The following is a 20,979-nucleotide window of genomic DNA, read 5'->3' as shown; positions in this document are numbered from 1 at the left end:
CTGCTTGTGAAAGAGATGTGACCTTGTGAGTGACAATGAAGCTACTTTGGGGCTAACAGAGATCACCCGACTCTGTGATAAAATGAGCAAAAATAAAAAGTAACAGATTTTAACAATTATTTCTGGGGTATGCTCTCAACAGAAATAAGTCAATGTCATTGTAAACAAGCCCCTCAAAGATCGATTGCTTCCCCCACCCCTCCGTCACACACCCCTCTGTCCCCCACGGAGCAGTCCAGATCAAGCCTCCCAAGCTTAGGTCCCAGTGGAGGAAATGAGTAACTGAGGAACAGGACTTCACACACCCAGTAACGACGACAGCCTGCACTCTGAGAAAGGCACCCGAGGGACAAACTAAGAGAACTGTTGTTTCCATGGTTGTCCCTTGGGCTACACTTTTCAGTGTCAGCATCATACCAAGATTCGAGAAGCATTCTATCAAACCATCCAGAAGCAAAACCGTGCTCTGAAAAACGCACTGAGATGGGGACTGCTCATGAGCGATGGTGGAGACATGGGCACTCAAGATGTATGCGCAAAGGCGTTAGTTCTAAATAACAGACTATCTGTATGTGCGAATTCAAGTGAGTCTGTGTAACTAAACACCCAGCCCCAAGCCAGTGCGTGAGTTGGGCGAGTTGGGCTGGCACTCGGTAGGGGCGAACCGGAGGCCAGGGTGAGCGAACAGACAGGCACGTGCCAGCAAGCCTGTTAAACAATTCCTCAGCTGTTCACAGTTATAACGCCTACAAACAGGCGGAGGAACTTTCCTCAATAAGCCTGTATTATTTTTGCAATTTTCCCCATTTTTGCTATTTTTAATCAACCACTAAAGCAGGCAGTCACGTTGAGGCTCATCAACACCCTTTTCATTATATGCGATGGGCCCTCAGGCAGTTAAACCCATACATCTTAGAAACATATACTATTTAAATTTCAAAACCATGGTGTAGCCCTATTCGGATGACCCCAAGTGTCCACCAGATCCTGACTGGCGTGCCTGTCTGGGAGCCAGCTTTGAGGTTCAGAAAGCAGGCGGGTGGACACGGTGTGGGTGCAGACCTCCCACAAGCAGGGCGCACGGCCGCCTCCTGCCACCTCCCTTCCCAAAGGTGTGAGGACCACAGCTGCTTGTACCGCAGCATACAGACTCTACACTGGAAATATGCTGTAAAAATGTCTCTTTCTAATGTTTTCTCAAAGTTGCACATAAAGATGATTCTTTTCCTCCGTTTTAAATTTTTCTTTCCTTATTGTTTTGGTGTTGATGTTACTAAGTCAGCCAGCTGTGGCCCCTCAAACAGCTGCACACTGCTGGGCCCGAAGGACAGGGTCTCCCGTCTCCTGGCCTCTGACCCTGCTACTGTTCCACACACAGGCACAACATGCAGTGACGAGCTAAGGGACGCTTTCAGAGACTCTATCCAGACTCAGACAGTGCTCGCTTCTCCCAGCCTTTCCAGCACTTTCTACTGCAAGCAGGAGAGGAGGATCCAAAAGCGACTGCCCCTGGGAACTTCCCAGAAAGCCCCTGGCACTTCCCGGGCCTGGCCCACGAGGAGCTCACCATGGAGATGACCGTGGGGGGTAGCTGCTTCGGGTCCCCGACGAGGACCAGCTTGTTGCAGCGGTGGATGAGTGGAGTAAGCGTTTCAACTTCACAAGACTGCCCGGCCTGAGAAACACCAAGTACAGAATGGAGAAAGTGGGTTACCTTTGCTTCTACTGACCCGCGTGCAGTAAATTCACCAAGTTCTAACTAACCACTCAGGAAGAGCCACGCTTTCTCCTTCTGCACCAAATACCAAAAGCAAGAATTTTCTTTAGAGAAACAACAAAAAAGTTAATTAAAAAAATCACTGAACTGCACTTTGAAGCTAGCCACCACTTCTGCGCCACTGAAGGATGGGAGCCACCACAAGCAGAGGGCACATCGTGTCCCAGGCGTGTCCGTGTCCTGCTGGAGCTGCATGGTGGCCCCGACCTCCCTGCTCCGGCCCTGCTCCTGGTGCGCCTTCCCCGGAGGAGACCAGGGCCCTCCCCCGCTGCACTTGCGCACTGCCTGACCAGGGCCCGGGGCCCCCTGGGCTCACTCTCGTATCTCACTCTTCGCCCCTTTGGTCTTCCAGCTCTACAGTCTAGCAAATAGTAGGTACCTAATAAACATCTGCTAATTCAATAAATAGAAAATATTGCCTGACCAGGCAGTGGCGCAGTGGATAGAGCATCGGACTGGGATGTGAGGACCCAGACTCGAGACCCCGAGGTCGCCAGCTTGAGTGCAGGCTCATCTGGTTTGAGCAAAGCTCACCAGCTTAGACCCAAGATCACTGGCTTGAGCAAGGGGTCACTCGGTCTGTTGTAGACCCCGGTCAAGGCACATATGAGAGAGCAATCAATGAACAACTAAGGTGTTGCAATGAAAAACTGATGATTGATGCTTCTCATCTCTCTGTGTTCCTGTCTGTCCCTATCTATCCCTCTCTCTGACTCTCTCTGTCCCTGTAAAAAAAAAAGAAAATATTATTATCGAAGGTTACATTAAAAATGCTTCGAAAGGTAAACTTAAGATATTCCAAGCAGAAGCTAGACAATGCTTGGGAGGGTTTTTGAAGGACGATCAGGCATCCTTACGAGGAAAAGCCCCACACTGGGAGAGCGATTCTGACTGCAGGGAGTCACTAGCAACATATTCCAACAGGAAAACACACGTGGATGGGCAAGTAAAACCCAGACGCAAAGACCCAGGCTCACAGCCCGCCGCCCGCCGCCTAGTCCCCCACGGCCCCTCCCAGCACTCGTCACACCGACGGCCCACTGACCTCGTCGACAATGACACAGCTGAAGGGGACTCTGCCTTGCCCCCGGAAGGCAGACTCCAGCAGCAGGCCCCCGCTCGTGCTCAGGGTGCAGCAGATGACGTGGGACTCTAAGATGATGATGCTCTGCGTCTTCTGTGGGCGTCCTTGAACCTGAGACACAGAGGCTCCTCACTATGCAGCTGTTTGTCAATTCTCGACTATGGTTGCCTGATTTTACTACAAAACACTCACCTTTATTATGTGACAGAATAATATTAGTAAGTGTAAGAGGAGAACCTCAAATCTAGAAAAGCAACAGAAACATTCAAGACCATCACAAGCTCCAGAAAGAATACTGCTTTGCAGTGGAGTCTAAGCTTAGACTCTCTGATTTAAGTACACTAAGAAAAATTTATTCAGGGTTTGATTTGGTCCAAGTCAATTATAACTCACAGCCAGATGTAAACAGGCATGAGAGAATAAGCAGAGATTAAATCATCCTACTGAGTTGTGAAGCAATTGAGTGAAACCAAGGTGAGAACTAAGCGTGCACATGTTTTGTTAGGTTTTAAGTACCGTATTTCTCCATGTATAAGATACACCTTTTTAAAAGAAATTGGGGGGGGGGGGTCTAAAAACTGGGTGTGTCTTATACGGTGGTGTAGTTATTTTTTACTTGCATTTCCTGCTTTCTCACACTTGTCTTTGCACTCATTGCTGTAGGATTTTTACTTGCATTTCTCGCTTTCTCACACTTGTCTTTGCGCTCATTGTTTCACACGTTACCGGTATATTATGGTAGGTTACGTTCTGCCACGTTTTGCCCAGAAATGGCTTAGAAAAGATTTTCGTACAGTGCTGAATTCAAGTTAAAAATGATCTAATTTGCAAGAGTGAATGGAAATAGTGCTGCTGAATGTAAGTTTGGTCGTCCTCCAACTGAGAAATCAACCCAAGACTGGCTACGGGAAGAAGAAACCCTACTGAAAACGCCACGGCAGAAGGCGGCCACGAGAGGCAAGTCAGCAAATGGCCTGATTTAGAGGGAACTGAGGATATGGATTGAAGAGCTAAGGGCCATTGGAATTCCTGTGTCCACAAAGGTGGCTCAGCATGAGGCAAGAAGAATTGCTGATAGAAAAGTTACTGATTTCAAAGGAGGACACAATTGGTGCTTCAGGTTCGTGAAACAGAATGAACTAAGCGTGTGTACACACACCAGACTTGCCCAAAAGATGCCTGAAAGCTATGAGCAGAGGTCCTTGAATTTCACCCTTTTGTCATTCAGTGTTGGAAGACACATCAGTTTGAGGGACAGATTGCAAATATGGACAAAGTCCTCCTTCAATTTAATGTCCCAAGTAACATAACTGTTGATAAGGAGTGGGTGAAAACTGTAACTGTGAAGACGAGTGGACGTGGAAAGAGCCATTATCCAGTTGTTCTAGCTGTTGTGCCGACGGAACCAAGCTGCCTCCTGTGCTGATTTCAAAGCAAACCAATGCCGAAGGAAGACATGCCTCGAGGAGTGACTGTCCACGTTCATGACAAGGGTTGGATGGATCAGGATGGGATGAAGATCTGGTTTGAGAAAGTTTGGAGAAGACCAGGTGGGCTCTTACGCAAACCTGCCCTATTGGTGCTTGATCAGTTCAGGGCACACATAACAAAAAACACAAAGAAGATTGCTGCAGAGCAAAGAACAAAACTTGCTGTCATGCCCAGAGGCTTGACATCCCAGCTTCTACCACTTATTGTCAGCATTAACAAACCCTTCAAAGCTGCCATGAGAGACGAGTGGAACCAGTGGATGAAGTCTTCTGGGGATAATTTGACACCAGCAGGAAGAGAGAAGAAACCAACTACAGGAGAAGTTTGTACCTGGGTGAGGAGATCCTGAGATGGTATCAAGATTGAGATCATTGTCAAGTCATTTAAGAAGTGTGGCATTTCAAATGCCAGATGAAACTGAGGACGAGGCAATATATGAAGACAGTGATTAGTCATCAGACACAGACGAGGACAAGCTAATGGATAGGAGCTTTGACAGTGATGAGGAGTTGTATGAATTTTATGATGAATAAAATTTGAGTTAAATAACTTCATGTAATACTTTTTTTTTCTTCAAATTTTGGGCTCTAAAATTAAGGTGCATCTTATACATGGGGAAACATGGTACATAGTGGTCTTCTTCCTTCTGTGAAGACTGGTAGGAGCACAAAGGCCTGAAAGACTGACAGTACCCTGCTCTCACAGTGAGCACCCAGCCTCGCCTACGTCTCTATGCAGCACCCGCTCACGCTGGGGCCGCGCAGGGCTGCTGGTGCCAACCCCCCGTGCAGTTGAAAATCCCAGTATAACTTGAGTCTGCCCTCCGCAGATGTGGATTCTCAACCTTGGATCAAAACTACACCTGAAGTGCAACAGAAGCAGACAGCGGGAATGACAGCCACACTGCCCCCCCTTCAGGTTCCGAGTCCTAGAGGTGGCCTTGCCTCAGCGACCCTGCCGGCCGGCCCCCGCCTCTGTGAGCAGTGGTGCTCCCCAGGCCCCCGCCTCTGTGAGCAGTGGTGCTCCCCAGGCCCCCAGCCCCCGCCTCTGAGGAGCAGTGGTGCTCCCCAGGCCCCCGGCCCCCGCCTCTGTGAGCAGTGGTGCTCCCCAGGCCCCGCCTCTGTGAGCAGTGGTGCTCCCCAGGCCCCCGGCCCCCGCCTCTGTGAGCAGTGGTGCTCCCCAGGCCCCCATCTCTGTGAGCAGTGGTGCTCCCCAGGCCCCCGGCCCGTGACAGGCGTGGGGGCTCTGGCAGAAGTGCCCACGGGGCGCTCCAGGGCTGAAGTGCGGACGCTCTGTCACATGACTCCTTGCTGCCATCAGTGAGAAAACAGCCAAGCTCACGGCCACAGGAAAATGTAACGAGTAGTAAACACCATGCTACCTGTAAACATGAGCTTCGTCCTTCCACTTGGGGAGACTGAGTGTAAGCTAGTTCCAAATTTTAATAAAAACCTTTCCACTTAGTTTTTAGTTTAAATAAATACATTGCTAACGGAAATATGTATTAAACTCAACTGTATTTACTTGGCCACACAGAAAAGGCTGACAAGTCATTCAGAGGTAAACCTCCTCAGACCCCTGACGACTTCGCCACCAGTGCCCTGCGCTCTGGCCCCGGCCCGGTGCTGTCACCTGAGGACAGCAGCACAGAGCTGCCACTGTCGCTGGACCTGACTTCAGACACACGCTGGGGTTTTTTTGTTAGAGGGGAAGCACCCACAAACCTACTTTTACTGACTATTCCTAAGACTGTAATTACATAACTGATCTTGCAGTTTGGGGTAAGGGGAGACATGCACCCGGAAGAGGGTTTTAAACTCATCCAGACCCAGAAAAGGAAAAGCGATTTTATAATCATTTCTCTTTTAGAAATTTCAAGTGGAGATAAGAATTCATTAGGCTAAAGAAACAGATGCAAATATACATTCAATTACACCACTATTTCCACTTTTGTATTTGCTTGAAATTTCTTATAATAAAAAAATTTTAATGTAACTTGATAAAAGCCTGTATTATGTCATAATTTAAAAAAGAAAAATGCGATAAACTACTTACCTCTTTAATTTTAGAAGCAAGTTCCTGTCTTTCTTCTGAAACTTGGGCGATTTTTTCATCTAATTCTTGCCTCTGGAAAAAATGAGAATGGCACCATTGAAATTAAATAAGCATTTAAAATGCTCTCCAGTGAACTGCCCATTTCCAGGGAGAGCTGACATGGCACCGGTGACAAGCGCACTTGTCCCGTATGGCCCCTCCCTACTCTCCAGCAGTTGAGACAGGCCCGCCGGTCTGCATGGCACGCAGGGCTCGGCTACGCTACTCCCTGGCACGGGGTCTCTGCACCCACTCCATCTGGAGCAGCCGTCTCAGCTAACGTGAGCTAGCGAGTGGATTTCCCCAGCAGCCCTGAGTTCAGTCTCCCCTGCCTGCGGGCCGTGTGCCCCCTGCACCCCTTAGATCAGTGCTCCCCAACCTTTTTTGGGCCACGGACCGGTTTAATGTCAGAAAATATTTTCATGGACCGGCCCTTTTAGAGTGGGACGGATAAATGTATCACATGAATGAGACAAGCGTCAAGAGTGAGTCTTAGACGGATGTAACAGAGGGAATCTGGTCATTTTTAGAAATAAAACATGGTTCAGACTTAAATATAAATAAAACGGAAATAATGTAAGTTATTTATTCTTTCTCTGCGGACTGGTACCAAATGGCCCATGGACTGGTACCGGTCTGCGGCCCGGGGATTGGGGACCACTGCCTTAGATAATCCCTGTGGGCTTACCAAAATGCCACTCTCGGTGGTTTGGATCAACCAATCCAGCCTTAGGCCGGGAACCCCGAGGCGCCCCGCCCACAGCCCTGATATAGGCCTGTGCTGTCTGTGCCCAGGTCCTGCTGTCTGTCTGCACTCCGCCTTCACCTCCCCGTGGGGTCCCTCCATGCTGTGTCCCGCCTGATATAGGCCTGTGCTGTCTGTGCCCAGGTCCTGCTCTCTGTCTGCACTCCGCCTTCACCTCCCCGTAGGTGAGGTGTGCCTTGTCTCTCCTCCAGGACCCTGAACGATAAACTTGAGGCTTGACTGGAGGTGGTGAACACACAATACAAAATATAGAAGACATGTGGTATAACCGGACCCCTGAAACATGCAGAATTAATGTCACCCCAATATTCAGTAAAAAATTATAAACAAGTTCTTCATACTGTGTGAGACCCTGTTGGGTCCAGTGCGGCAGGAGCCTCTTCATCCTCCCCCACTCGTTTCTAGGTGGTTCCAGTGTGTGCCAGTCAAGCCTCCACCACCTCTGCCAGGCTACCCTGGCAGACACGACCCCCAGCCCGTTCCCAGAAGCACCGCGGGGCCAGCCTGCACCCCCAGGGGCTGCTCAGAGTCCCGCCTGGGCGCAGCAGCTCTGAGCAGGGGGGGGGTGCCCAGGGCCGTGGCTGTCCTGTCCTCTCCCAGAGGGGGCAGGGCTGACACACAGACAGACAAACCAAGGGCAGAGCAGCAATGTCATCTGCTCAAGTCATGCCACTCCTAGATGGCCTAGGTCTAGGTGCCGGTGAAGTCCTTTTGTCTGACTTAACCGAAATTGAGTTTCTGTGACTTGTAATTGAGAGTTACCTAATCAATTCCATTAAGCTTTAATATTCGCAGCCAAAAGCAACTACAGCCTGTGTCCCCAAGTCAGCTCCCCACCTGTTTCTGTAACTACTGTGACTGGAACACAGCTACCGCCCTGCGGTCACACCGACTCCCTGCTGTTGCTGTGCCACCACAACAGGGCTGCGAGGTCGAACAGAGCCTGTGAAGTCAGGGACATCCACTATCTTGTCCTTTTCAAAAAATGTTTGTTAGCCCCTGATGTAAAGCATACCACCATGTATACATTTTTATTGGCAAATTATGCTACTCCAAAATGAAAAATGGCATCAAATACTCATCAGCTAGTTTGTGCACCTACGATTAATTTAAGCACATTCAGCAGGGATGTCCAGATACCTGTGCTTCTCTCCCAACGCGGCACAGGGCGCGCTGGCGGGAAAGGTCGTCCAGCTGACGGTCTAGATACTCCTTCCTTCTGTGCATCTCCTGAACGTGAGAAGGCAAGTCTTTTTCTAAAGTAAGAATAAATTAATTAATAAAGTAAAATAATTTCATGACAATTCTAACAAACATTCACATATGCATGACAAGAAGAAAAACTAGTTCTCAACACCAGACTAACTCTAAGGTCTCCGCATTACCTTCAATGTCCGAGCCACTGCCCCCTGTGCGAAAGGAAACAGAGCAACGTCAGCACGAGCCTTTCCCAGTACTTACTCATTCTGTGGTTGACTTGATTGTCCAAACTGAATTTTAAGACCTCATTATTAATAGACTTTTCTGGACCCAGACGTACTAAATTGATATCTCCACAGTTTCCTGTTGATAAAAATCACACTTAGAGATTGATAAGGACACTGCCAACCTCCACCCGTTATAATATGTATTTCTACGGAGATATACTGACAATCCGAGAAGGGCACTAACGTGAGCTATTAACTAACTGGATACCTGGAACTCTACAGGCTTCAAACACGTGATTTTAGAGATTCTTCATAACAACCCTACAAAGTAAACACATAGCATATCCACTTAGTAAAGCCACCCAGGTCGTACATAAACCCCACAGTGCCGAGCTGAGACTCTCTTACACTAACGCTTCCCAAATGATGTTTTTCAGAACATCCCATGGTAAAATATATTTGGGAAATGGTGAGTTAAAATAAAACAGATTTCTTAACCACAGGATGTTTCAAGGATATACAAAGACTTCTATTTATTAATACATATTTGAATTCTTAAAACAGAATTTTACTTGACCATCAATCCTTTTCTACAGAACACTCAGGACAGAGTCTAGGAAACTCTGCTCCACATCACATTCTACTCCAATAGCATCACCTAGAAACGGCTCAGAAGCCCTCACAGACAGCCCTTGAACTGCAGGCTGAGTTCATAAGGAGGCAAGACAAATTCTAGGAACCAGAAACAAAGAGAAAGCTGAAAACCAGCGCAGAAAGCCCTGAGCTGCTGTGGCCTCCCTGAGGGTGAGGGCTTGGCCGCTGTTTCCATGCTGACATGTTTTTACTTTAGATTCACTAAAATGCAGAGATTTAAAAATCTTTAATTCTATAGAGTTTGACAAAAATCTGCACTGGCAAAACTTCCATTCTGATCAAGACACAGAAGTTCTACCCGAGCTGTGGTGGCACCGTGGATAAAGCATGGGCCTAGGACACTGAGGGTCTGGGTTTGAAACCCTGAGGTTGCCAGTTTGAGCACAGGAGCAGAGACATGACCCAAGGTCGCTGGCTTGAACTACGTACGGGTCACTGGCTCAGCTGGAGCCCCCTGGTCAAGGCACGCATGAGAAGCAATCAATGAACAACTAAAGTGCAGCAACTACAAGTTGATGTTACCCATCTCTTTCCCTTCTTGTCTCTCATCAAAGAAAAATAAAGGCCCTGGCCAGTTGGCTCAGCAGTAGAATGTTGGCCCGGTAAGTGGAAGTCCCAGGTTCGATTCTCAGCCAGGGCACACAGAAGAAGTGCCCATCTGCTTCTCCACCCCTCCCCCTCTCCTTTCTATCTCTCTCTTCCCCTCCCACAGCCAAGGCTCCATTGGAGCAAAGTTGGACCAGACACTGAGGATGGCTCCATGGCCTCGGTCCCAGGCACTAGAATGGCTCCAGTTGTAACGGAACAATGGCCAAAATGGGCAGAGCATCGCTCCCTGTAGGGCATGCCGGGTGGATCCTGGTCGGACGCATGTGGGAGTCCCTCTGCCTCCCCACTTCTCACTTCAGAAAAATACAAAAAAACAAAACAAACAAAAAGAAAACCCCACAAAAACTGCATACAATCAAATTCAACACCTATTCATGATAAAAACTCGAATGAAAAGGGAAGTTCCCAACCTTATAAAGGCTCTATACCCAAACACAGACACAAACATCACACTTAAAGGAAATGACAAAGAGAAAAAGACACCCAAAACCATGGGAAGTAGTGTGCTGGAGTCCTGCTCCAGCAGGTCCAGGGTGTCCCGAGGAATGGACAGCGTCAAGAAAGGACATGAGAGCCACTTCTATGAATCAGTTGCCAGGCATCTCATCCAATGGCTAGTTTAGCTTTATTTTATATATTAAGTTATAATCACATGATATGCAGAATACATTAATATTTTTGCTTTAATATGGATGAATATTCCAGGAAGAGGTTAATATATTTCTTTAAACTATAAATCAGGTGGTAAGCCATTCTAAGTACAGTTACACAATACCTTGAGCAGCAACAATACTGGCGTCAGCCTTATGTAGGCTTCTAAAAGGTCACTATTGATTATTAACTCTACTTTACCTAATGGTCTATTGTCTAGTAAAATTATGTTTGTCTACTATTTTCTTCTACTAGTTAAGCTTTTACTTTATTTTTCTCAGAGCTTTCCGTCACCTAAAGATCGGGTATGTAAGAGGAATGGAAAGTTTTTCTATTCTTATATAGTATGGAAAGGCTAGGAGAGTTAAGTAAAGGTTAAGTAAAGGCTGAAAGGTGCTTTTGTGGCTAACCTCTATCTGTCACCTATCCACAGTCGGTAATGCACAGGTCACAACCTATCTTCTCATCATATGGTCTTAGTTGCCTTCGTATGGCATTTCTTGCCGCTTTGGTCAGTAGGCACAAAGGGGGTCCTGACCGAGCTAGTCTCTCCGTAAAGGAAGGTATGTCTCGCCATCGGGTATGCCTTCCGCTATAGATAACCATTCTTTCTCCATCTAGATTATGCTCCTGTATATGGCAAAGGCTCAGAAGTGGTGGGGGAAGTTTACCCATAGATCTGGCTCCCTTTAGGGGGGTACCACCATCGCCCATTTATTCTTACAGGGGGATCCCATGTCTATGGGCTTAGGCAAGGGGATTATATTCTTTCGCCGGGATGGAGTTGCTGGTAAATTTCCACAAGGGCTCGAGTGCTCTGAGGGATAACCGTGTGGTTCCTTTGGGAGTAATTCTGGAGACACATTCACAGACTGGGTGACCTCAGGGTCTCAAGCAGCCTGGGTAAGTACAGTATTGTTGGAATCCTACCATGGGCCCGTCCCTATGGTTATGGCACAAAATCCCAGCAGGGGGAATATTATTGGAGGAGATACCCAGATACGATCCAAAGGACATGTGCCGTGCAGATGCTTCTTCCCTGCTGCCAGACAGCAAGGCTGGATCGGCTCCCGACAATAGCGAAGAGTAGAAATGAAATAGTGAAAGAAGGAAAAAGCTAATTTCTAAGAAAAAACAAGCCACCTAGCGGCCTGGCTCTCCAGCTGCGCCCGGCCCTGCTGTGTGGTGAGCGCTCACCTGCCCGGCCGGGGAAGGCCACTCAGAACTGCACTCCCGTGCTGCCGGCAGGCTCTGGGCCAGGCACGCTGGTACGACCACTTTGGAGAACTGGGCACTGCCTAGAAAACTGCTGGTGCACAGATCCTTCCACCCAACACTTCCGCGTTTCGGCACACCCGCAGCAGAGCAGACCTGCGCTGCGGCACGGAGTGGACTCCCACGGCAGCAGTGAGAGGGTATTCCGAGGACTCACCCTCACTACCCATACTCGGATCTTTTCTATTCTTTTCTACTCTAGTTTACCTGAAGTGTGCTGGTTCTCGTCTCCCTAAGCCGATTTCATACGCCACAGCTGAAAGCACTGCCCTAGAAAGCCACAGGACAAGACGAGGGACGTGAGGGAGAGCCCAGAGCTGGCTTTCTGTCCGTGTGCTCCCTCTAACTGTCTGCGGAACAGCACAACCTGCTCCCTCCCTGGCTGTGGGAGACACTACACCCACACCGGAGAAGTAGGCACTGCAGGAATGTTCGCTGCATTTCAAGTCTGGGACAACAGAAAATGAAGAGAACCTCAATGGCCATCAAGAGCTAACGACACACGGCTCACTCCCACTATGCAATACGCGGCAGCAGTTGACGTGAATGACGGGGCTGACACACACGTAAAATCATGACCTCACGCGTAACAGTGGCTGGGAAAGCCGCAGACTGACAATGTACTGTAAGTTTTATCAGCCAAAACATTCCATTTGCAGGCAGTACATGCGTGGTACACAGAACAATGTGTGTGATCCCTCAGGACAAAGAGGAGGGCTTGCAGCTGGGCGTAGCCACGGGAGTAGGTTCTGGTGGAAAGGGAGGGAGCAGAGGTGTTCCTGGCGGTGCCCAGGAACTTTCCTGAAAACTAGGCTAGGATGTGCCCCCCCAGGGGGCCCTTCTCCGCCCTTCCCCGAGGTGCCTGCTGCTGGCTGTGGGGTGTGCTCACTGGCTTGAAGCACAGGTGGAGGACAAGGGGCCTGGGGCCTGACTCGGACACACCAGCACCAGCCCTGAGCTGCCACCTCTGGGCTTCGGGGTAAGAAACAAACCCCCACTGTACGTACTGAAGCCACTGCACTTGGAGTCACTCTTACTTGCAGCCAAGTCTAGCCCTGACTGCTGGAAGGCACTGTCAGGTAACCTCAAGAAGAACATCTGGTCGTGGAAGACACAAGGTCTTGAAGGCAGTTGAATCCAGAGCCACATTCACACCCCCGCTCCAGGTGGGCGCAGGGAGAGCAAGGGTCACGTAACAGGAAGTACTCTGTATCCTCAATCCTCAACCAGCTGTGCTGACCCCATCACCATGCCGGGTGCTGACAGTGACCCTGCAGGCAGGCGGTCACCACCCTCAGCTTCTGCCCCAGCGGCACGCAACCGGGCTGCTCACTGCTCAGCCCACAGCCTGCTTTGAGAGCGGCCGGCAGTGCGCCAGGACCGTTCTAGCCCAGAGAGAGCACAGCGCTGGACTCCATACCCGGCCTCCGGGGAGCATGCTCCTCCAGCCATCTGAACAGTGTGGCCTCCGGCCCCCTCACCCTTCTGCTACCCCCGTCCCCGGCTAACTCCTAAGTGCTCTGAGCTTCCACCTTAGACACCCTTCCTCTCAAAGCCCTCCCCACCCCTCACAGGACCAAGTCAGGCCATGCGAGGTGTCCGATGTCCCCACATTTCTCTCCTTTCAAGGCACTGACCGCTTTGGGCCTGGACTGCCCACCCCTCCACCCACTTCCTCGTGAGATGCTCTTTTGGGGGTTTCACTGCTGAAGCCTCAGTCCTTAGCACAGTGCTCAGCACACAGTGAACGCTCAGTGATGCTTGCTAGAAGAATCCCCAAGGCTGGAGGGCCACAGCCTCATGGGCCATTATTATGACCACGACTGGCTTGCTCTTTGCCCTTCGAAGCTGCCCACATTAAACACTGAAAACAAAACAAAATCCAGAAGTCACGTAAGTAGCATACCCAAAGGGTTCCTCTTGTCTTTGCACCTTTCTTTGAACTCGATGATAATTTTTTTCATCAGCTCGTCCACGGCCGCGTTGGACGGCGCACACACCAGCACACGGTTCTGCTTGATCTTGGCGTTCAAGTTCTCAGCTGCGAGCCCCCGCCTCTGCTCCCACAGTCCGCCACACGTGCCAGACAAACAAACAAGAAGACTGATGAGCTCACTGTGTCGTCTCCTCCTTTTTCTCTGCTTCCATGTATGTCTGTCTAACCCTTACAGAGAGTTAAAAATACATCAACGCATCTACATCTTACACTGATATTAAATCATTCTGGCACAACCTCCTCTCACCTTCTTTGTGCCTTACCTTATTGTTCATTTTACTCGGGACTCAACCCAACCACACTGCAGCCCAGGAAGGCACGCAGACAGTCCCTAGCAGGTGTGACCAACAGAAAGCCAGATGACCACCACCTGGCCCTTAGGACTGGTTTCAACCCAACACAGCAGTTTCTTCCTTCTTACCTCTTCGAACCCCCAGTCCCTGCACTGCTCCTATGACAAAGCGCCACACCACATCAGAAGGACACAGACGTGAAGGAGCAGTGTGGGCGCTTACACACAAGTCGGTTAACGCAAGGACAGCGGCCCCTCGCCCTCAGACACAGCACTGACCCCCTGTCTCTACCTCTGTCAGCAGGCGGTACAGGAGGCCGACGATGGTTTTTGATTTCCCTGTTCCGGGTGGCCCGTGAATCAGACAGATCTTGGCAACTGCTGGGGAGTGTTTGACCATGGCATACGCGGTTTCTATCGCCTTCTTCTGGTCCTCGTTGAAATCTCTTAAGTAGGCATCCTACACGAGACGGGAGAGAATCATCGGGCGAGACTCAAAGGGACCCAGCTCGTTCTAACACCATTTTCACTACCAGAAAGAAAGACACTAAGGAAGGGTGAGAGCTGAGACCACACACAGAAGCCCCAGCACGCAGCAGGGGTCTGTAGACCTCAGTGCGACAAATACCACAATTGTATTTCATTTGTGATTCTTACAAAGGTGATGACAATAACCTGTTCTATACTTCTCTGAGATTTCTTCTTTGGTTCTCCCCATTTTGGTCAATTCTCTCCTTAGACAATAAAAACGTGGTACAATGGAAACAGCATGGGTCTGGGTCAGCTCTGCTCCACACCTCAGTCTCCATCACAGGCTAGGTCTCTTAAAACTCCTCACCTCTTTTCGCCCCAGTCTTTGTCACCATTAAGTCTGGGGCTGTTTAAAGGGTGAGGATGACTGAGACAACGCACACAGAAGCCCCAGCACGCAGCGGGGGCCCGAACTATGACCTCCCTTTCCCCTTCGCCGTCTTAACTTCCTGAAGTTATAGGCAGGTCTTCCAGGGGGATATGTGTTCACACAAAATGACAGCTTCGCTTCATACTTGCACCAATACCACTCAATTCTCCCACACCCAAATGTTAATCACCTAACAGACATTCCGTAGGACGCTCACCTAACAGTCACTGTTGCTCTTCCGGCACCCTTCCCACACTTTAGAGTACTATATCTTTTTCCCGAGTCAAACCGACTACCTAATACATATTTTGAAATGTTCAAGACAACTAAGCATGACACAACACCCGTGCACATAGTGAGTGTGTTTTGTTGCAGACATACAGAATATGCAGCCAATAAACATAACATGATGCTTTAACAGCCTGACACGAAATAATCATCACTCACAATTCTCTCAGATGTTGTAGTCAGTAAATCTTTTGTACAGAAGTCCATGGGGTTTGGATTCAGAATAGCTCTAGCCAGTTGGTTCCGACCACTCAACAAAGACATGGCTTTCAACTTCCTCTGTGTAGTTACCAGAGAACTGATTACAATGCATTTCACAAATTCATTTAAATTGACTGGCAAATCATCTTGAGTCTGGATGAAAAGGGAACACTCATATTTCCCATTATGCACTAGTATCAAGAAAGAAAACAAGCAATTTCAGTTACCAGTGAATAGCAGTGGCCAGTTAAAAGGTTATTCAGTTATTTATAATGTATATTTTTATATGATATCATTTAAATAATTCGCTCAATAAACACTTCTTTTTTTTGTGGGAGAGACAGAGTCAGAGAGAGGGACAGATAGGGACAGACAGGAAGGGAGATGAGAAATATCAATTCTTCATTGCGATTCCTTAGTTGTTCATTGATTGCTTTCTCATATGTGCCTTGACCGGGGGGCTACGGCAGACCGAGTAACCCCTTGCTCGAGCCAGTGACCTTGGGTCCAAGCTGGTGAGCTTCTGCTCAAACCAGATGAGCCCGCGCTCAAGCTGGCGACCTTGGGGTCTCGAACCTGGGTCCTCCGCATCCCAGTCCGACGCTCTATCAACTGCGCCACCGCCTGGTCAGGCCAATATACACTGAATGCCTCTAAGAAGCAGGCAATGTTCCTAGCAAGAGGCTCCATGTCTGGAAGACAGAGGCAGATGGCCAAACACGTCAGGTGGGGAAGAAGCAGAAGGGGGCGAGGACGTGTGGGGCTGTCAGGGAGGGAGCACTGCGGACAGCAGGCAGGGAAGGTCTTCCTGACCAGGTGAGGTCTGAGCAGGGACTTGCGACAAGGCCACTTGGGATGCTATTGCAGCCATCCAGGTCAAAGGGACAGTAGGAGGGACCAGGACACAGCAGCCGAGGTGGGGCCTGGGTTCGGGACGGGTTGCAAAGGCAGAGCAGACAGGATCTGCTGATGGACCAGGTGCAGAGTGTGAGAGAGATCGAGGATGACTGCCAGGGTTTGGCCTGAGCAACAGGACGACGAGAGGTCCTGTTTCTGGAGAGGAAACTAAAGGGACAGCAGATCTCGGGCAGGAAATCAAGTGTTTTTTTCGGACGAGGTTTGAAAAGTGGAGATGTCTGATGGTTGGATACATGAGAAGTTCAGGGAAGGAAACTACCTTAGAAATATAAATTTGACAAATGTAATCATGGCAACAGTCAGAACACATACTGTCCCTGTTACTGCTCTTCTAAACGCATCCTACACAAAGAACTGAGCTCCAACCACACTTCAAACGAGCATGGCATGCCAGCTAGGACGCAGCCTGATCCTAATGCTGAACTTTAAGGGCCTTAGTCATCGTTTTTCAAATACGATGCTAAAAGGAAAGGGGTAATAACAAAATCACGTTTTCCTCCCGTCACCGGGAGGGAGGGGGCGCAGAGTCCAAGTCCAGAATGGGCACTTCGTAGGCCGAGCTGCACGAGTGGGGCTGCACCTGTGACCCAGCCCCCGCGGAGCAGACCTCAGCGAAGACACTTGCACCCCGAGCCGTGGCTCCCTGGTGAGCCGGCACGGAGAGTTCTAGTGCTCTGCAGGGCTTTGGGGACGATGACAATGTGACAGGAGGACAAGGCACACAGCAGCTACTTGTTAAATTAAAGCTAACCTTTTTCTTAAGCTACTCTAGGGAGAGAAAATACATTTGTAATATTTACTGAAAAAAATCTGCATGTAAGTGGACCCACAGAATTCAAACCCGTGTTGTTCAAGGATCTACTGTGGCAAATACCTGGCTGAAAGGACAATTTCAAGGGAAATACAAGATGAGCTTATAGCTGACAGGCTCCCTCCAGCGTCTCATGTACTTACTGACTGACGTGCGGCGAAATTTATGAATGTAAGCACAGTAATATTCAGAGGAACCTTGGACGGAACGCCCCTCTATGTCTCTCTTCTCTCCGTTCGGTCTCTCAAAAAGCAGGAACACCAGATCGTTTTCCTTTGGATGAAGCTGCTTAGATAGTTCACATTCCTCGAGAAAAACTATAGAACAACCGGAAGTTAGCATTTGTCCTAACAGAATCACTTAACTAAGGTTAACTTAAGAGGACCCTACACCTGTGCTAAGTCCCACAGACTGCACTAGCGATTTACACACACCTCCCCACAACAGTCTACAAATACAGATTATACAGAATCATCAAATTTTTCTTTAAAAATGCTAAGAAGCCCAAACAGATGGAAAATATAATACTCAGAAGTAGCTGATACATTTCCTTTCCTTGAAGTTTTAGTTTTTAATCAAGAAATTGTCTTTTGATCCCCACTTTCATAATCCCAGGGGAAAATCCAAAAACAGACCCAAGTCCACATGAGAATCGTGAGTCCACTGGGGCATTCAGCTGCAGAGTGAACGGGGCCGGGGCCCAGACAGCGCCGGGCAAGGGATGCTCAGGCCGCTGCCAGGCTGAGCTCGCACTGAAGTCAAGCGCCAAGTCCTGGCCTCAGGCAGGCTGAGCACCTACAGCGCACAGAAGAAATACCTGTGCGAAGGCATCAGAGCCCAAACACAACGGTGACAAATCACTCTGCTTGGGTCCAGAAGGCTTATCGCAGTACTTCCTAGAAACATCTCAACTACTCAGGGAGTAGCAGCCGAGAGGTCCAGCAGTGCCTGGGATGACCCTGTCGGGCTGAAGAGGCAAAAGGTAGAGGCCAAGACCTCACAGAGAGGGACCATGAAGGACTCAACCAAGGGTGAAGCAGAGGTAAACTAGCGCTCAATGGACAGCCACCCAGCTTCAAGTCACCTGGGCACTTAACACACACACAGTCCCTTCACCGGGCTAAGATGGCCCACACTGCTCATGCCCCCAGAAGGCCAGCAGAAAGCAGAGAAAAACCCTGTCTGGAAGAAGACAGTACTGTTAGAAATAATGTCCAAGGACAAGACCAACACACATCTGAGATAAGCCAAGCACAGGACTGGCAGCGTCCCGGGACAGGAAGGACTGCCCAGGGCTACACATCATGCCTCACACGGTCCAAGACAGTTAAGATACATGACAAGAGCACACGACACAAGATGGGCATAAACAGAGGTAAAGTCTTTTAAAGACTCTGCCTTATTTATGGAGACATTTAAAGTATCTATTAAAACCATAGATTTTGGCAACTTCCCTAGCCTCCATCTTTCTTTCCTCGGGGCCAGGGAATCTTGCCGGGCGGGATGTGCGCTCTGTACTCAATAAAGTCATTTATTATTCCACAAAAAAAAAAAAAAAAAAAACAACCATAGATTTTGACTTTGAAAAATCAAGGATGCACACACTATAAGCTTTAACCTACTAAAATAGTAAAAGAGGTATAATTTCTAAAATAGAAAAAAAGAAAAGTTGTTGAAAACTGGAAAAAACTTAAAGAAGTCGTCAACCAAAACAAAAGAAGGTAATAAATGTAATTATAATCAAGTCCCCTTGTTCTGGTTTTCATTTTATATTTGGTCGTTATTATTTGCCTCTGTGCTGTCACGCCTCAGAAGTCTCCTCTACCAAAAGCAAGCCCACCCAGACTGGCAGGCCCTGTCCAGGCAGCTCGGCACTGGCACGAGGAGCCCAGTACAGCAGACTGCAGCCCGTGCTCCGAGTCAGTGCCCCTCCAAGCAGCTCGGCACTGGCACGAGGAGCCCAGCACAGCGGACTGCAGCCCATGCTCCGAGTCAGTGCCCCTCCAAGCAGCTCGGCACTGGCACGAGGAGCCCGCTACAGCGGACTGCAGCCCGTGCTCCGAGTCAGTGCCCCTCCAAGCAGCTCTGGCACTGGCACGAGGAGCCCAGCACAGCGGACTGCAGCCCGTGCTCCGAGTCAGTGCCCCTCCAAGCAGCTCGGCACTGGCACGAGGAGCCCAGCACAGCGGACTGCAGCCCGTGCTCCGAGTCAGTGCCCCTCCAAGCAGCTCTGGCACTGGCACGAGGAGCCCAGCACAGCGGACTGCAGCCCGTGCTCCGAGTCAGTGCCCCTCCAAGCAGCTCTGGCACTGGCACGAGGAGCCCAGCACAGCGGACTGCAGCCCGTGCTCCGAGTCAGTGCCCCTCCAAGCAGCTCGGCACTGGCACGAGGAGCCCGCTACAGCGGACGGCAGCCCGTGCTCCGAGTCAGTGCCCCTGCACGGGAGGGGCCGCAGCACGGCACGCTGGCCAGCACCGCTGTTTGCAGGGAACCAACCCGTTCACTTCAAAACTGGTCAAGAGTCCACTAATCATTCTGCTTTTCTTTATAAAGCATAACACGAACTAAATGATATGGAGAAATATCTCTTTACAGAACCATTCCAGCAAATAAATGAAGACATGATCAAATAAAAATATCACCACTTCGTATCCTTGAATAAATTAATCAATCAAAGCCATAAGCTGTAATTAGTACAAAAAGAAGTAAGACACCAAGCATCTCTCAATTAAAGAAAATACCACCATCTATCCAAGTTTGCCAAAAATAATAAACTTAAATCTGATCAAACCCCTAGATCAGTTATCATTTTACAGGAAATGCAGAGGTCAGAACAATATATTGAACTCCATCAGAGGGTACAATCAGCAAAATTCACACGGTGGTAACTCCTACAGGACCACGGACCCAATCTCTCCAATAAACAAATTAGAGAAGGAAAAAAGTTAATCAGAAAATTAAACTTAGAAAAAAAAACATACCAACCAATGCCAATGAGTGAACCTAATTGGGATTTTAATTCAAACCAGCTGAAAAAATTATTTGTAAGGAAACTGGAAATTTGATTGCTGGTTAGCTATCTGATAATAGGGAACTCTTAATATTTTTGCAACAAAATAATTGATTTTTTTAAGTGAGAGAAGGGGAGATAGAGAGATAAGACTCCCCCATGTGCCCCGAACGGGATCTACCAGCAACCCCCATCTGGGGCTGCTGCTTGAACAACCAAGCTATCCTCAGCACCAGGGTCCATGTGTGGACGAACCAACCCATCCTCAGGGCCCGGGGCTGACGCTTGAACCAGTCGAGCCACTGGCTGTAAGCGGGGAAGAGAAGCAGATGGTGACTTCTCCTGTGTGCCCTGACTGGGGACTGAACCCAGGATGTCCACACGCCAGGTTGACGCTCTATCTACTGAGCTAACTGGTCAGGGCCTGATTTTTTAAGGTCCATATATTTTAGAGATACTCACTGAAATAAAATTAAAAAAAAAAAGAAGCCAAAGATCATCTATAAAACCTCTCCGCAGAAAACTAAACCGTTCCTGAAAGTAACCCTAAATACCGGCAAGCGATGATACACACCTTCCACATTAGAAAATCAGAATTGGGAAGATGTCAGTTCTTAACAAGTTTTCATATTTTTTTCTCTAAAATTCCCCTCAGAATGCAAAAGGATACTAATAGCCAAGGCACTGTCAAGGCCAATCATGGCAGAAGGACCTCCTCACTAGGCACTACTAC

The 20,979-nt window shown here is 48.9% G+C and overlaps 1 protein-coding gene across 4 annotated transcripts in view; it reads right to left on the bottom strand.

The window, feature by feature from the left end:
• SETX (senataxin) overlaps positions 1-20,979 on the bottom strand; it is a 79,589-nt gene that overhangs the window by 12,237 nt on the left and 46,373 nt on the right. For all 4 annotated transcript variants that reach the window (XM_066366799.1, XM_066366796.1, XM_066366798.1 and 1 more), the window contains 9 exons: positions 17,379-17,552; positions 15,465-15,697; positions 14,409-14,576; positions 13,735-13,885; positions 8,674-8,775; positions 8,353-8,468; positions 6,408-6,479; positions 2,823-2,972; positions 1,568-1,675 (listed from right to left, as the gene is read on the bottom strand). In XM_066366799.1, coding sequence (XP_066222896.1) covers positions 1,568-1,675; positions 2,823-2,972; positions 6,408-6,479; positions 8,353-8,468; positions 8,674-8,775; positions 13,735-13,885; positions 14,409-14,576; positions 15,465-15,697; positions 17,379-17,552 — 1,274 coding nt within the window. The remainder of the gene's footprint in view (positions 1-1,567; positions 1,676-2,822; positions 2,973-6,407; positions 6,480-8,352; positions 8,469-8,673; positions 8,776-13,734; positions 13,886-14,408; positions 14,577-15,464; positions 15,698-17,378; positions 17,553-20,979) is intronic.

The sequence above is a fragment of the Saccopteryx leptura genome, chromosome 2, assembly GCF_036850995.1.
Source record: "Saccopteryx leptura isolate mSacLep1 chromosome 2, mSacLep1_pri_phased_curated, whole genome shotgun sequence".
NCBI classification, from domain to species: domain Eukaryota; kingdom Metazoa; phylum Chordata; class Mammalia; order Chiroptera; family Emballonuridae; genus Saccopteryx; species Saccopteryx leptura.
Note: the sequence above shows the minus strand (reverse complement) of the source record. Positions and strands in the feature narration are given on the sequence as shown.